Source organism: Oreochromis aureus, linkage group 13 (genome assembly GCF_013358895.1).
Source record: "Oreochromis aureus strain Israel breed Guangdong linkage group 13, ZZ_aureus, whole genome shotgun sequence".
NCBI lineage: Eukaryota > Metazoa > Chordata > Actinopteri > Cichliformes > Cichlidae > Oreochromis > Oreochromis aureus.
Genome location: NC_052954.1, coordinates 30,151,575 through 30,169,692, shown reverse-complemented (window position 1 = coordinate 30,169,692; position 18,118 = coordinate 30,151,575). Strand labels below are relative to the sequence as shown.

Genomic DNA, 18,118 nt, shown 5'->3' with positions numbered 1-18,118 from the left:
CCATGTTCAGGTCACAACGCTGAGGATAAACTAAACCACAAACCCACAAGTAATGGAAGATTTTCAGGTAGGATGAGACAAACACCACCATGTATTCAGCTTCCTCCAAGCGCTACACCTACACAGCAGCTGACTATAGCAGCTATGAATGCATATATTCCGCACCATTCAAGTCATTGTGCTATGTGTCAACCATGTAGTTACATTTCTTGGGAGGTGCACATAAGGTTATGTAGAAGGTTGTGGTGTAGGGTTAAAATGGGGTTCTTGTTATGGCGTAGATCTGACGCAGATGTATAATTCACATGTCACACTTGTGGTGATGTGAGTCTTTTGAGCATTGACTGAATGTTTCTGCTGTACCCTCTAAGGCTTCAAAAACCAGACATAATCTGACAGTGCAAATAACTGAGACAACACCTCATTGGGCAAGTGATTAAGAAGTGAGATCCTTTTCTCACTGACTTTGCAGATTTGGGGAAATTTCCATGTTGGCCTCTCTTTTCAAACCTGCTAGCTATGTCCATCTTTTCCATGAACTCTATAGGATAATCTGATTCACAAGCAGATTATATACTTAAACAACCATTACCAAACAAAAGTCTTTGGAGAATTCCTGTTGCATTTATTTAGCTCAGTGTTTTCCCATAATTCAAACAAATGATGACAGAATTTTTCCCAGTCATTAAAGCAATGGGAGCTGACGGCAGAGGCTCTTGTAAAGTGTTATGCCAGCACATCCTGATGGCTTATCAGCCAAAATGCATTCAACTTTTAATGTTTTGTACCTCTTCCTTCCTTTGCATCAAGACAGGAACCCAAACTTTTTGGCCATACAAATGCATGCATGGGCCATTCAGAGAGGACTGCAGGTAAACAACACACACATCTTGCATCCCTTTGTTCCATGCTGATTCAGAGTGTTTTGTTTCCTTCAGGTAGGGAGCCAGGAAAACACGGTGGAGGTAAAAATGGGCGGAACCGGCGACGCAGACCAACCAGCTTCCTCTCATTTCAGGTTTCCAAAGCAAGTCTTTATCCAGTGCTTTCTGCAGAACATTTAATATGGCACCAAATCTTTTCCGAATTATATACACTTCCATACTCAGTAGCATTCATCTACTAGTGCCTAACATTTTGGAATTGTTTTGTTGTCGTGTGTTTTAAATTATTCGACAGTTGCCTGTGAAATCTGTGTGTCAATTTACAGAATTTATGTAATTACTTATATAAGAAATATCAGGCTAATTATCAATCATGATGTTCTTAAAACTGGCCAAACCTGTGGATTAAAAAATGAGTAGAAGGAAGTGCCAAGAAACAGCAATTCCTGTAATGACCAGCTGAGGCTGGCTTAAAAAAAAGAAAAAAGTTAATCAAAGTCTAGTCAAAGTTTAGTCAGGCTGGTGCAGCTGTTGTTGGGTTAGTTCTTAGTTGCACTGCACTGCAGCATGTGACTATTAAAAACTACACTTTAGAAGTGGCTCAAGGTCAAAGCAGTCATTCCATTCACTTACCACATAAATTCCACCCTACTCCATCTCTTCGTCTTTAGGGTTGTGGTCGTGGCCCTTCTCCTGCACTTCTCCACTGCTGGTGCTAGCAACAATTGCCCCAACAGCTAACATATCAGTTAACTTGACACATTCTGCTGCATTTATTTTTAGTTTCTTTTTCTGTCTTATCTTTTCAATTTCACCTTTTCACCACTTCTTTCACAATAAACGCTGTTCTACACAACGAAGGTAGGGGTCGGGTGTTTGCGTTAAGAGATTTGATTGGGTAAATACAGTGTCAGTAATGAAAATGAATGAATGAGCTGCTGTCAGTGCTTGTAGGGCCAGTTGACCCATTGGCCCAAAAGTGCATTGGCCCACTGGCCAGCTGAGGGCAACTCCTCTTGTCAATGTAGTGATATAATATTTAAAAAAAGTAAAAGCTTGTCAGACTTTCTCTACAATAAGAGTTTTTGTGGTGTCTTTCAGCACTTTTTGAAAAGGATCATTCCATTCAGAGGCTACAAAGGTAAATTGAATATCTATATTCAGCAGGTAAGCAAAGTTAAATCACACATGCACACACAAACACACTTAATATAAATTTAGGCTCAAACAATGTAAATCAGGTAAAGTATTTTTGCAAAGGTTGCGACTTTGTGCATCTCTCACTTTGCCCATTTCATGTGCCAAACTAAAAGAGAGTGGTGCTTGACTCATAGATTCTGAGAAGTTTGTTATCTCATTCTTGCTTTTTTTGGACAAGTTGGACAAGTTTAATGTTAACGACAGGTTAATATGATCCTCAGGCTGCCAGACCCAGTGATCCAGATGGCAGTCTGCCACTGGTCTGTGGAGTTTACTTTCATATCTATGGTATCAGTTTATTCTTTCAGCTTTAGAGTGATTTATTAATCACTCTTAGTCATACTGGTGAGAAAAACAAAAAATGTAATGCTGCTTGACAATAACAACTTAGATTATCAAACCAGGATGAGGCTTTTAGTTTGAAGACCAAACAGCATATTTCTTACCACATTAGCATGATGTAATGGGTGTATAATTGAGATGGGTCTGCAAATCTATATTAAAAAGTGTCTGGAATAGTAACACAAGCAGAAACAAGTGAGCAGCCGATGAGAGACAGGTGAAGAAGCACAAATGGCAGGCACTACAGTGCTTGTTCTGGCAAACCACATTTTCAACACAGTCAACAAGTCCCTTTATCTATGCCACCATGCCTTGAAGGGCTGTGGCTTTTACTGCATGCATCAAAAATAGCTTCAGTTAAAGCTGCATGCCATGCTTTTCTGGCAGTGAACTGGCTGGATCACCATGGGAAATGAATAACACCAACCCACTTGACTCTGGGGTTGTGGAAAGGTGTTATCTGAAGAGGTGAATCATCACCTGTCAGGTTTGCTGGAAGCCAGGAGAGTGCTACTTTCATTGTCTGGGCATGGCTGTTCATCAACTCAAGTGAAACGAGCATTAATTCAAGCATCAATCACTAAAATTCTCCTGTTTTTCGGTGCAAGGTAACAAACTTGGGGTCAATAAATGCCAACTCACCAAAACCTTGCATTTTATACAATACATTTTCTTGGGGGAAAAATCGTTTTAAAACCTTACACCTTGCAAAAGCCTAAAGCTGAACTCCAAATATGCATTAGTTAATTACACAGGGATTTAAATTTGATCTTTTTTTGCCATGGACTGGTTTGAAATTTGTTTTGAACATCCAGAAAAAGTAAAAGAAAAAGGCTGAATCTCTCACGTTTTACTGAATGTTTTACAACTTTAAAAATATGTATTTTTAGCAGCGCTAGTAGGTCTTTTTTCTTTTTACCTAAACAAAGAATTGAGCTTAATGTGTTGATTAATTTTTACTTCAACTAAATTGGGACTGTCAAGTGGAGCACTGCATTCTTGGTGTGCATGCTCACACAGTAGCAATAATGATATAATTGATATAAAATAATCTTCATGGTGAAGATTCCTCTTTCAGCAATTTATAGCTTCTCAAAGCTTCATATTATCCTCACAAACACATGTCATTTTACTGATAAGAATCGTCAACAGACCAGCTGATAAAAAGAGGAAACTTTTGTAAAGGTGTGACCTGACTCAGTCATTTTTTTCTGTCAAAACCTTTCTCTGTCGACTCTTATATTAGCCCAATGCAGTGGGGATTCAGCTTGTTTTCCAACAAGCTGATCCAGGAACAGTTTGTTTTTTTCCGATTCAGTCCCAAGACACTGCGTTGCTTCAACTGGGACTGACCCCCCCCAGTATAGCTCAAATCACGCTGTAAACAAACAGGCACTTTCCCATGTTAAAATCAGTGAGCACTTTTAGATTATAACACGAGAGAAGACGGAAAGACAGTCGTGGTATAACTTAGATCTTGTTTTGACACCCAAGTTACTGGATCCTAACAGCGGTTAGAATTAATTTTCTCACTATATATTCCTTTCACAGATACTGAAATTATAGTTTAAGCATCTCTGCTATCTCTACAGCAGAGATTGCTCTGGTGTAAATATAATGGCGAGAATAAATTCTGCTGAGGACACATAGGCTCCCCGGAGGAGCGTGTGTGCTTTGGACCATCAATGCTTGGACAGTACTTCCTAACTGCTTTCTGCTAAATCCCAAGTAAAAATTAAAGAAGACAAAATGTACTTAAAACATACTTAGTCCCTTTAACAGGGGCTTGGTGTCTGATTTACATTCTGCTTGACTGGAATTTTCCCTCAGGGTATCACAAACAGCCAACCTTTCAGCAGGCCGAACTTTACATTGCTTTTCTAGCATACACTGAGGTAATTTCTGTGGGAAGAAAGTCATAGCAGGTAGAAAATGTAGAGGGCAAATGCTGATAATAGGTCACTTATCTTGTGCAAGCCCCTCCTATATTAAATGATGTCCATTAGTCCTTTGACTTTGGCACAGACAGTTTTGGTGCCAGGTCAGTGCTAGTTTTTGCTGCTATCAGCACCTCTCTTTGGGATAGAAATATAAGGAACAATGTTGGGACTCGGAACAGTGTTACTGGAAAAGTGCATATATGAGAATCATCATTATAAGCACTGATTTTAACCATGCTACAATTCTAGACAATAGTTGAGACACAGTACAGGAAAATCTGAGCTGACCAAAGATGAGACTGAAAATCTTGGCTGGACACAAAAACAGCCAAGCATCAACACAATCGAATACTTTCCAAAGAATCCAGTGTTTATCTTAACTTCATTATCTCTCTCAAAACTATGTCTGAAAATTTTTATTTATTTAACCGTTTCTGACTTCTGACCATATAAATATCCAATAAACTTTTATTTTACCCCAAATCCATTTCCAGCAAAAAAATCCCTGCTCAGTACAGCCACACACACCTGGGGGTAAGACCTGACCAGTCAGCCAGCGAAATTTGACCTCTTAGCGATTCTGGTGACATTTCTGTGTTTAGCCTGTGATGATAGCATTGTGTGAATGTCATCAACAAAAATAAACCAAATAAAAAATGAAGCAGCAAAATGAAACACAAAATTTGTGCCATTGCCAAAACGTTTTGCCTTGATGGTAAGTAAAAACAGTAAAACTGACTAACAGCAGATATTTGTTGAATAAGTGAGAAGTCTCAGCTTTCTGTGTAATTTCATTATCTCTCCCTCCTTCCCATTCGGGGAAATGTCTATTCAAAAAAATGAATTCATTAGGAATAATCAGCAATGTCTGCTACTCTGGAACCCAGCTATTTTTTACTGTGACACAGTAAGACAATGGCTATCTGACATCACATAAGTACTGACAATCTGATTGTCCTATGTCTGAGTTCATCCTTTGTTTTCTGTGGGAATACAGTCACTCAGCATTCATACAATGCTTGGCCAAATCAAACCGTTTCCAGTCTAGAATTTTGTTTTCAGGAACTGTTCTGATCTGGGAAGCACAAAGACAAAGAGCTTACGCAATGATTATTTAATCATTCTACTGTTTGACCCCATCAGAGCCCAGTTTCCCTGATCAGGAAAGGCGACAAAAATAAGCCTTTTGATGGGACAGGGTGGCAAAGCGGTCAGTGGTTATTCACTATTAATAAACATAAAAAGCACTACATTAATAACACATCCTTCACGGACTGTAAATAAAGAAATAATTGGTGAGAAACAAAAGAAAATGTTTTTCTTCTGTTTCTTACTTATACAAGTACCTCAGAAGTAGGAAACAATAGAGTTGTGATTTTACAGAGGAATTACCATAAAATGAGACTGTGAAGTAATTTATTTGCAGGAGTGTAACCAAAGTTTTACACTGTGCTGCAGTCTAACAACAGATGATACAAGGGTACAGTAAGATTCAGCCTTTTATTCTGTTCTAGAAATCTGTTGCAATCAAGCAGACTTGGATCATTAAAATATATCACCAAACTTTATCCTGACCGAAATGGTGTTTTTTACTCTTCCCTTATCTTTTCATTGTTGTTGTTTTTCAATCCTCTTTATTGCTTTATAATATATAATTCATTTTCTGTTTATCTAAAATACTCAAATTTACCTTATGCTCTTGTTTCTTTCATTTTAGAACCACACTTAAGTCAGCCATATTTTCATCCAGATGTAAAACAATTTCAACCTTCACTGTAAAAACATTCCTTAAAAATACAGTACAATGTACTGTATAAATGTGAAGGAATTTTCTGTATTTGGTTATCTACAGGTGTTTTATTACAGTGGTGCCAAAACCCATGATTGGCTGAAATGTTGGCCGAGCTAGTGGCCATGCGGAAGGAACAGGCAGCGGTGGCACGCCCTCACCAGGAGGAGCTGCAGAAGCAGACCGAGCGCCAGATGCAGGTGATTGAGGATCTGTCAGCTCAGATCAGGTCCTGGCCACCACCGCGGCCACCACCATCAGTGTCTCCCAAATGCGTGGGAGTGGCTGAGGTCTGGTCTATTCTGGCACCTGTGCCGGTTTCCTAGGGTGAGGGCAGCCAATGCACAGCCTCCCTCTGCACCTGTACACACTCCGTGGGAGGGAGCAGCTAGTGCCCAGCAAAAGCCTCGGTCTGGGGTGGTGGACAACATGCGGGTGAGACCTACCCAGCCGGGGTCAGAAGTCAGGGTGCGCGGGGAACCTGCCAGGCCCACGGGTGGCGTGCTGTCCAGATCAGCCTCACTTTCACCAGACACAGCTCTGGCAGAAAACCCTGCCTACATGCTCTTCATACCTTCCATTTGCAAGGGCCAACCAATCAGAAGAAAGTTGATTTAAAGCGAGGGCGGCAAAAATGGCTTATTTCATGCAAAATGAGCTGAACGACTTCATCATGGCTAAGGATTCAAATCAACTGTAGTGGATTCCAAGAATTAAAATATGAAGCTGAGAATGAGCAGAATAGCTCCACTATAAAAAAAAAAAACTAATGGATTAGTGTCAACATTAAAAAGTACTTTTATATTAGAGTTTCAGTTTTTCAGCACTAGCGGTTGCTGCTCCACCTACAGACAGGTGGCAAACAAAAACAAGTATGAGGAAAAATAATGGATCCTTTGCAAATAATTCCAAAGTTGTTATGAGTGATAACCTTTACTTTATGATACTTTTTTAACCCCCATGGGAGGAATTGAATGGTTTAAAAAATGGTGTGAATATTATATTTACAGTTACACGATCTCACCCAAATTCAACAATAATGTGACATTTTGGAGTGACTTGTTAGAGAAAGCACTCCACCTCCACTGTAAACCTTTTACAATACTGATGTTCATCTGTCCAGCTGATTCAGACACCTGCTAGGGTGCACTGAATCTGTTCTGGTACAATGAGGTGACCCAACACCATGCTAAGGCACTTAATATTGTTTCTGGCTTTTTTTGTCACCCCTGTGTTTGTAAAGACCTTTGAACTAACTTGTTGAAGAGCGGTGCTGTATAAATAAAGCTGCCTATTGTGGCAGACGGTATCTACTTGTTCCGTATAGAAATATCTTGCTCTTTAACTACTAAGTACTTTATTATGTGCACCAATTACTACACAACCACATCTGTCTGCTGTATGTCGCCAAGCTTGAGCAATGAAAATAAATGCCTTTGGCCAAAAATGGCACTGTCTCAGCAGACAGAGTAAACCAGAATAGCAAAGTTGTGGTTTTGTGGTTTCGATGGCCCAAAGAGGCGCTCAATACAAAGCTCTGTCTTCTAAGTAAATTGTCACAATTTAAATGCTGAGTTTTAGTTAATTCAATACTATTATTACTTATTCATCTTTAAATTCAGAAATTAAAGTTATAAGCGCATTCCAGTTATTTTGTTATTCAAAAAAAAAAGAGTTACAATGTGCTACATTTTCTGACCTTGTGTTAGTGTGGCTTCATTAACCTCTCGGCGCCCTCGAGGGCACTTCCTGTGCGTAGGGGAAGCACACAGACATATGGCCGGGGAGACGTTTCATCCGTCAGTGTGTGTGTTTAAGTGAAAGCCACAGACAGTGCAGACTGTATAGCTTCCGCAGGGTAAACATCAGCTTTCTCATGAGAATGCTTCTCTCTTTGACTGCTCAGATGCTTTTCATGTGTGCATTTGTCTGCATGTGTACTCAACATCGAACTTTATGGAAAAAATAAAAGATTGTAATTTAGAAAGCACTTCTCTGTATATTTACATTCATAAAGCTTTCCTCTCTGTGTTGACACAAATCTTCATGTTCTTTAAAATAAATGAACATGTATGATTATTCAAAACAGCGTGTTTAAGTGTAGGTAGTCTCTTAACTAGGAAACATCTTATTATAAATATATAAATAAATGGACCTACTTTTTCTTGGGTTTTTTTTAAATTTTCTGCATTTTAGAACGAGAGAAAGATGTTAAAATGAAATGTAAATATTTTCCTTTCTTCATTTTCTTGACACTCAGCTCTTCTGGGAAGGCTTTCCACAGGGTTTAAGTGTGTGTTTATGGGAATTTTTGACCATTCTTCCAGAAGTGATGTTAGACGAGCCCGGCTCACAGTTTCCACTCTAATTCATCCTTTGAAATGGGTTGAAGTGAAATGCAATGATAACAAGGTTTACCTGTTAAATGGAAACCATGGGACAGATCTCTCCAGTTTGAGTATAGATGCATTTAATCTACAGTCGTTTATACACAGAAAGGATGTAAGATAATAAAAGTTTTTAAGGAGCTTATTTTTCCAGTTTTGTGCGGGTACAGTTACTATATATTCAAGGTCAATCCGTCACCCACTGTCCAGAATGAGCTGTTGACTTTTTTGCACGTGATATTTGTGCCAACCCTTTAACTCTGTTAATGTTTCCCTTTTAAAAAGGTTTGCTTGAGGACTTTTATATAGTATTGTATAAACTCTTTGCTTTCTTACAAGTCTTACTGCTGTGTATCAGTCACGTTCATTGCTTTTAGTGTGGGCTGCTGGTTTATACTGTTTAATGCTTGATTAACAAAATGGTGAACCACAAACAATCAAAGTCCATAAGGACTTGTATCCATTTTTATCCTTTTTATGTCCTGTACCTTAACATTTTTACAACTTCTCCAGTTGTTCTTAATGTGTAGTCATACTACTGTTTAACTGTGTTGAAATATAACAAGTGCACTAGACACTCTGCCATTATGAGAAAATAATGTTAAATACGGAAGACAAACTCTAGCTTATTACTTATTCAGTGTGTAAATCCTGTCATTTCACCTGCTGTAGCTTGCTGAGCTTAATTTATCTTTATAAGAAGAGGCTACACCACCACCTAGAGTCCAAATATGGTCACTGCCGTAATGAAAACCCATTGTACTTGAGCATGACTTCAATCAATTTCAGATGACTAAAACACTTGCTCAGTCATTAAATACAGATCGTAAATTTAGCTAAATGTTGGGTTAGGGTCATAGATTATCAGTTTTAATTTATACATTTATATACCTTGAAGTATTCTAATACAATCATCTATTGCTGGTCTGAAAAAATAAAAACAAAATTAAACATTTTTAACCTTCTAAAATGAACTACATTTCTAATTTGGATGTGTTTTGCTTATCCCATTTTTTTTTCTTTTTGCTTTAGTAGCATTTTTCTCTTTTTGTAGAGCAGGAATATAAGAACCCTGGAAATCAGAAGAAATGTGGGATTTTCTTCTAGTATGAAAAGGCTAAAGAAAAAGACAAACAGCAATTGATTACTCAAATGTAAATCATGTAGGATGCTTCTGTTTTACTTATATGTGCAACTGCGGGTCATCACCCTGGAATGCTCTTCTCTGGATGCAGTCCGTCCAGGTTTTACTTCACTGCTATGAAGTGAAAATGGATGGAAGAGCTTCGAAACTAAACAGTCCCTCACTCTGGTGTTGTCCACTGATGTCATTTCCAATTCAAATTTACCAGTTTTAAAACTTCTTATGAAAAAAGCCACTATGGTCACTTTTATATGTTTTGTTGAAGAAAAACAGGCATAAGTCTTTATGTGCTCTGCTCTACTTCACAACACTGGTTTGTCTGTTGAGTTTAGGTGCCTTTTTATGCTTAATGGATTGATAGTTCAATGGTAAGTGGCTTAACTGATAAGCAAACAAAAAACCTTCAGAAAGTTTGAAGAACTATTTCTCAAGAACACTTTAAAAACATACAAGAAACTCTGGCTCCTTGGAAGCAAAAAGAAAGTGGCTCAAGACTTTTGCATGTAAGTTAAATAATCTAAGTTAATGGTTTAAATTCTTCTTGCAAAAAGTTATTCAAAAGAAAATTATGTGCTCTTCCCTTTTTTCATGTTTTACTACTTGATGTGGAAAATATCTACAGTGTATTTATTTATATCCCAATATTAAGAACATGTGTCTTCCTCCAATTAAAAACTGTGCCTCTGATGGACTTTTTTGCCCCATAAAAACGCAGACACAATCTTGTGCTCGAAGACATGTTTATTCCCAAATTTAGAATGATTTTTACAGGTTTGCAAGTGATCATAGCCAAATGTTATCCCACCAGATTGCTTGAAATCATCACAGATGTTTGTGATATGATTTCGATGAGGAGAATGTTTTGAACATGAGGAAATCTCTTGCTGATGCAAATTTGAGCTTCCAAATTACAGTGTTTAATCATCATGCATATTTGCGTAGGTCAACTCCCAAACAAAAAACACAAAAGCAGCATGATAGCATGGCACTGGTAACTTTTACATGTAGCTGGGAAAAAACACACAAAAATGCTGCAAAAAGAGGTTCAGTTCTTTGATCAAAAGTTGTTTACTAAAACCAGAAATAACTCAACTAAAATAACATTTTAACCTCTGACTATTTTCAAAATGGTTCAAACTCTGAAGTAGGTGCTAATTTTCAGATGCCCCCTCTTTCTAAAATATTAATTTAAATTTGATTCAGTAGGGATTATATGAACTGTAATAGTATCCAGCATGAAATGCAATTTTCAAATTCAAATTTCAAATTGCATGATATTCGACCTTTTGGCTTCTACTCTTTAATTTTCCAAGTAGCAGGAAATTGTAAACCTGAAAAGTAATTTTTGTGCAGTGTGCAGATGTTTCTTCAGTGGAATTGGTTGTAACATTTGCAGTTCCTCTATTGTTGGTCTGCAGTCTTAAATAATTAAATAAGCTTGGTTGGTTGAGACATCCACTGACACACATGTAGCCAAGCAAAACAAACATATTTACATGTTGTACTGTTCTGTGTAATTGATTAAACTGATCTGTTTCGATGTCACAGCTTCCTGCCTAGGCACATCGTAACCTGGCAAGGCAAACTGGGCTCTAACTACATTTAGTATGTTTTTTTAGTTTATCTGTGTGAATTAAAGTAGTGTTTCTTAACTCTTTTGTAGATGTATCTGTTTCTGATTTTTACATTGTTATTAGACTGTTACACAATGAAGAAAGGTGAAACATCAAAACATCAGAAACAGATGAGAAGTAAAACAGTTCATGACTAAAGCTCAACTTGATAATGTACACAGGTGTAAACTGTGAGAGAATTAATATCTTAGAAGTGCTATCCAGTCAGTTATTTTAATTGTCATATTTGCTAACTAGTGACCCTTGAGCATTACAGCATTATGTCACATCATTTCTGTCCTAAACTTATGCAGAGTGGAGTGTGTCTGAAGCTCAATTGTTCCTGGAAGAAGGACTAACACGTGTAAGTTAAAATGTGGCTGAGGGTTATCAGTGGATGGGTTACTAACCAGCCTGGCTTGTCTGAGGTATTTGCCTTAAAATCTGCATTTTATTGAACTGTGAACTTTGTAGAAGGTCCCCACACAGAGACCCCGAGACACTGAGATCAGATTAAGAACATTTTGCCCTTTCCCAGAGTCACTTTCGCTTACTGATTTTTATGAAGGGAAATGTCACGAGCTTTTATGGAGATCATTTGTTTGCTCGGTTTTGCGGTTTGCATTATTTACATTTTATTGTCCTTACATTCATGTAGCAGGAGGGTTAAGGGGCATTTGACATTTGTACTAACTTCTCCAATGTGTAACTTGGAGTATCAACTTGGACTTTGATATATTTTGCAATGTTACAATGTCCAAAAGTCATCCTGAAGTTAATGATCAGGTCAGTTTGGCAGACAAATTTCTGAAGAGCTTAAATCCAACCCTGTCATATAAGGGGGCAGAGAACTCAGAAGAGGACATTGCAGCTCGAGTGCATGCACCCTATGCAGCTTTTTATGCAGGTGAGTAATCTCAGTCTTTGTATTGATACATGTTCACATCCTTAACCTTCTGACATTTTCAACTAAATCTACACCTGTTACTTTTGAAGTCATAAGCAGAGTGAGGATGAAGTTTGAGACCATCCTGGAGGAAATTGATGGGTTTGGGCGTTTCCAAATCGCCATCCTCATCCTGCTGTGCACCTCGCGGATGGTTCTCCCCTGTCACTTCTTGCTAAATAACTTCATTGCTGCTGTGCCCCCTCACCACTGTGACATTAGCACGCTGGAGAAGTCTTCAGAAGAACTCTTCAGAAATTTAACTCAGGAGCAGAAACTGACTGTCAGCCTTCCTGTACGAGAAGATGGGGAGCCGAAATCCTGTGAGATGTTCGCAGAGCCTCAGTTTCAGCTTTTATCCAACAGCTCCAGCCGCACTGACCTGCCCACAGTTTGGTGTCAGAGTGGATGGGTTTATGACAATTCCACCTTCATTTCCACGCTGGCCACAGAGGTACAGTAAAAATAGTGTGTACTGCAATTTACAGTACAGACAACAACTAACAACTAATATTGTAAAAAACAAAAACCCCAAACATGCACATTGGGTTATGCTGCAATCATAAATTGACTGTGATGAAATTCTAAGTTTATTTTAAAAAATTTTGACCCTTACATTGGTCTGAATAGAAGAAACTGGTATCAAATTAAATGATGCTTTTCTCTGTGGGTTTCTTTTCCAGTGGAACCTTGTCTGTGATAAAAAGAGCCTGACAAAAACCACAAACACAATATTCTTCGTTGGAGTTATGGTCGGGGCCCTAGCTTTTGGATTCTTCTGTGATAAGTAAGGAAATTCTAGCAGTTCACTTTTTACTGATTTTAATGGAGATGCATTTGTTTTTCCATCGTTCATCTGTCGTGTACAAGGAATAATAGTTGTGATAATTCTTTGGTCAAAACCACCCTTAAAAAACATGACTGTACTTTTACATTTGACAAGTGAAATCCCTTTGAGGCCTTTGTAGGTTGTTATGGAAAAATGTACTTCCTGTGCTGTTTCCAGGTATGGGAGAAAAACCATGCTTCTGGTCTCTTACATTTTGTCGATCGTGTTCGGCTTCTCCAGCACGTTTGCAAACTCCTACATACCGTTTGCAGTGCTGAGGTTTTTCACTGGATTTTCACTGACTGGAATCAGCATCATCTCAATAGTTCTCAGTAAATGACTTTTTTGCCTTCAAAAATGTTGATACATCACATCTCGTGCCCCTAAAATCAGTTGTTGTAGGTTTAATATTCATAATAAATAACAAATTAATAATCATTAATTTTGGTACTTTTCATACCTTTCAGCCATTGAGTGGGCTGACATAAGTCACAGGTCAACTATTGGGGTGATTGGCAGCCTGGCCTGGTCTGTAGGTTACATGCTGCTGGCTGGGATTGCCTTTCTTCTCACTGACTGGCGGACGTTGACCATGACAGTTACAGCCCCGTTAGGATTCGCAGTTCTAACCTGGTGGTAAGTGAAGTACAACAGCAGGGGAACAAAACAGATGTTTTTCATTCATTACAACATTAATTCATGACATTTTTTGGAAGTGTATTTCCCACATCTGACTTATAATTGTTGTAATTAATAGTTGATTATTTTGTATGATTATAATTGTAGGTGGATTCCTGAATCTGCTCGATGGCTTTTAGCAAATGGTAAGGTGGAAAGGGCCCAGTTTTATCTCGACAAATGTGCAAACATCAACAGAAGACAAAAACTTTCCAGAGAAAAACTAGAGGTAAGGCTGGGCTTCGTTTACAAGTAACGGGTGTAACCTGTCTTGTTCTTTTGCAGTGTATGAAGTGTCTGTGAGGGCCCCCAGTGATGTGAAATAATAACTTCCCTCAAATACATCAAACCAAAACTAACAAGCCCATTTTGAAAATGTAAGAAAATGAGTCGAAAGTACAGATATTTGTTTAAAAATGTAGGGAGTAAAAGTAAAAACTTGTCAGAAAAAAACTACTCAAGGAAAGTACAGATACCTGAAAAATCTACATAAGTACATAACAAAGTATTTGTACTCCTTCCCACCTTAGCAAACTACTGCATCCATGAGTTATGGCATGGAACTGATCAGCATGTTGCACCGCAGAGGTATTATTGAAGTCATGGCTGCTTTCTCTGTGTGTTTTCTCTTGAAAATACAACAAAGATTCAGGTCGGTGGTCAAGTCAGATGAGTTGCATGGGTTAATCAAGCAAAATATTAACAATTTTTAGCACTGTGAGAAGGTGCCAGGTCCTACTGGAAAAGAGATTCAGGATCTCTATAAAGCTTGTGAGCAGACTAAAGAAATCTCTGAAATCTCTTGGTAGATGGTATGGCACCCCAAATCATCACAGACAGCAAAAACTTCACACTGGACGTCACACACTTTAGATTCTGTGCACTCTTCCTCTATACTCTTGAACTTTGATGTCCAATGGACTTTGTATCAATGAGCAACAATTCAATTCTTTTTCTCCTTAGTCTAGGTAAGCTGCTTCTGACTGTCTCTGGCTCACGAGTGGTTTGATGTTATGGATGCAATAGTCAAAAGCTCCTTCCTTGAAGATGGCTGTGGATTGTGGCTCTTGATACAGTGACCACTTAGCCCACTCTTTGTGAAACTCTCCAGAGTTCTTGAAATAACTTTTCTTGACAGACCGCTTAAAACTGCAGTCATTCCTCTCGTTTCATCACCTTCTTGCTTCAGCATTCTGAAGGACAAAACACTTTACCTAGCAGTTAAGTTTTTTACTGCTGGATTTTTATTTATTTAACCTTTATTTATACAGGTGGTCCTTTTGAGACTCAGTGTCTCATTTACAAGAGAGACCTGTTTCAAACCAACATATTAAAATAACAACAATAAAAGAAACAATAAAAAATTAGAAAATCAAATCAGAAATCAGTATCCATGGTTAATATCCATGGTTAACTGCTTATTATTTCTATGTTTTTCTACAGACTCTTTCCAACATAGAAGTTGAGGAAAACCAGGCCAAAAACTATACGTACTTCCACCTAGTCAAAACACCGAGAATGAGATGGTTAACTTTTTTACTTGGAATTGTGTGGTGTGTATCAGCATGAAGACAATACCAACAACAGAAATCAGAAATCATCAGAAATCTCTTATCAATATTTGAATTTTGAATACTGTAGGTTTTATAAAAATACTTTTTTATATTCTGCAGGTATGGAGTCGCCTCAACATACTATGGAATCAGCTTGAACATCACTGGGTTTGGTGTGAATATGTACCTCACACACTTTATCTATGGAGCCATCGAAGTTCCTGCCAAGCTCACTATTTATTGTTTTCTCAACATCATTGGACGAAGGAAATGCCAATCAGGCACGTTGCTACTGACAGGGATCTGCATCGGGATAAACATCTTTATTCCCAAAGGTCACTGAGAGCTTTTTGTTACCTGTTTTCCAGAAGTTATGTAACCACACAGACTGCAGGCTGGTTTGTTTATTTGTAATACTGTGAAAACTAAAGTGCACTCATTTTTTTGTGTAGTTAAAAGAATTCCATCACATTTTATTAGCAGAGGTATCTTTGTGAAACCAATAACTTCTCAGTTCAGGTGTATTCATTCACCCAAACAAGGTCACTGTAAAAGAGAGCACAATAAAATCATACCGTGAGATTTTAATGTGCTCTCTTTTACAGGAAGAGGAAGAATGCAGATTTTCTTGTGTATGCAGTTTTTACAGCCAGTCGTTTGTGGATTACTGATTTGAAGGCTTGAGCTGGGAATTTTGGCTGTTGGCATTTTGTGAAGATATACATCCATCTATTTGTCCATCCAGCCAGGCATCCGTTCTGTTTTTTGAAAACACATCCAGTTTAGGGTCATCGCAGGGCTGGAGCGTATCCCTGTTGTCATATTTGGGAGAAGCGGGGTAGCCCTTGGACAGGTCACCAGTCTATCGCAGGGCTAACACACAAAGAATGATAACCTTTGACTTACACTCACATCTATGGCCAATTTAGAGTCACTAATTGATCTGAAATGCTTGTCTTTAAGCTCTGGGATTTCCCCTGAGTGCACAGAGAGAATCCTAACAGCAGGAGGGAGAACATGTAAACTCCACACATATAGGACCCAACTAACCAAGCTTGCTAGGTTCTGCTAGCCTGTTTTTTTTTTTCCCAACATACATTGTTAATTTACTACGATATTAATGTGTATGCTAGTTTTGGCATCCAAATTGTATTTAATGGTACCTGTCAATCACAATGTAGCCATTACCTGAAGTATTACTATCTTTTTTACTGTAAATTAGACTTTTTTTTTAAGATTTTTGTGACTGAGACTGTTAAGTCATCACTTAAGTTTTTAGTCAAGTAATAACTTACCAGCAAATTAAATACATATTTAATAGAAGAAATCACTACTTGACTTCTTTTTCACAACCATGGGAGTAGCCCTCTGCTTGCCATTAGAAAGAGGTTTTTAGGGCACTTTTTTGTTAAGACTTTAAAGCCATTCTCCACTGTTATTTACAGATGTTATATCCTTAGATTACCAGACCACTGCTGTAAAATAAATACTGCAGCTAATACTGCAGTGGTCAGGCTGTTAGGTTAATCAGCTTTCCCTTTTGTTTCACAGTAACTAAATGTAAATCATTTTTATTATTATTATCTTTTTCCTTTCTTTTTTTTTAGGTTTGTGGCATGTGCGTGCCATTGTTGCCACACTTGGAAAAGGCCTTTCAGAAGCTTCATTTACAACCATCTTCCTCTACACCGCTGAGCTTTACCCTACCGTGATCAGGTCAGTGATTCACTTACTTCCAATCCCTTGACCCATGCCAGTTATTTTTTATTTTCATGGGATTATTGTGCATTATTCCAGCATTGGATGTTAATTATTGTTTGAGTAAAGATCACCTAAGGTCTATAAACTTGCCTGCCTTCAGCAGGGTTACAGAGGTTTCACTTCCTCTGACTTATTTTCTGTCTTATCAGGCAGAATGGTTTGGGCTACACTAGTTTCATGAGTCGTCTGGGAGTATCAATTGCTCCACTCATCCTGCTGCTGGAGGATGTGTGGACTCTTCTTCCTCAGATCATCCTCTGCTCTTTAGCCATTATTTCTGGCCTTGTGGCTCTGCTCCTTCCAGAAACACTGAATGTGAAGCTGCCTGAGACAATTGATGACATAGAAAATCCAAGGTTGGTGACATAATACAATACATATATTAAATTAATACATTAAATGTGTAAAATTAATTTTAATCACCTAGTTTTTCCACTGGTAAATCTTAACAAAGACATTTCCTATATATATATACACAAATATACATATATACATATATACACACATATATATATATGTATATATTTATATTTATTTAAAATACAAGCTGTGTGATTTTTAAAAGAATGGAAATTTAACTTCTGCCTTTTGTTGAGCTACTGATTTTTTATTGAACGTATTTTTGAACATAGATTTAAATATTATGTTGGTCTGTATTTATTTATTTTTTTCATTCTTTTTAATTTCAGAAAGAAAGATGTCTCCAAAGAATCCTCGCCTATTTTCCTAGAAATTAAGTCACAATCAGGGGTTAACGAAGAATGACTTCAAAATCAAAAGAGATTTTGACCAAAAATGTAAAAAAAAAGAAAGAATAAATGTCATTTTTTATAACATTAAAAAACTGCGCTGACCAATGTTCAGTTACAATTTTATTTGATCTAAAGATGATGCATTTTTTGTTGCTTTGCAAAACAAAATCACACTAAGATGTTTTGAGTAGTTTTATCTACTGTATTAGACTTTATATGTAGACCTTTGTTTTAATACCAAGACAGTTCCCCACCTGATATTTACACAATTGGAAAAAAAAGAAAAGCAAAATGAAAAAA

At 37.7% G+C, this 18,118-nt stretch overlaps 1 protein-coding gene across 1 annotated transcript; it reads left to right on the top strand.

The window, feature by feature from the left end:
* The first annotated feature begins 12,099 nt into the window (after positions 1-12,099).
* LOC116309933 (solute carrier family 22 member 7-like) lies at positions 12,100-18,105 on the top strand. The gene is made up of 11 exons (XM_031726660.2): positions 12,100-12,206; positions 12,296-12,699; positions 12,929-13,032; positions 13,252-13,406; positions 13,542-13,710; positions 13,861-13,981; positions 15,196-15,305; positions 15,426-15,640; positions 16,913-17,021; positions 17,216-17,422; positions 17,756-18,105. The coding sequence occupies exons 2-11, from the start codon at positions 12,313-12,315 to the stop codon at positions 17,829-17,831; spliced, it is 1,653 nt and encodes a 550-aa protein (XP_031582520.1). The 5' UTR covers positions 12,100-12,206; positions 12,296-12,312; the 3' UTR covers positions 17,832-18,105.
* The last annotated feature ends 13 nt before the right edge of the window (positions 18,106-18,118 follow it).

Excerpts from the sequence above, each read along its gene's own strand:
- LOC116309933 (XM_031726660.2), top strand. The coding sequence starts at position 12,313 with ATGAAGTTTGAGACCATCCTGGAGGAAATTGATGGGTTTGGGCGTTTC. Across the intron at positions 12,700-12,928 it reads TTTCCACGCTGGCCACAGAG|TGGAACCTTGTCTGTGATAA; the intron begins GTACAGTAAAAA and ends TTTCTTTTCCAG. Across the intron at positions 15,641-16,912 it reads AAACATCTTTATTCCCAAAG|GTTTGTGGCATGTGCGTGCC; the intron begins GTCACTGAGAGC and ends CTTTTTTTTTAG.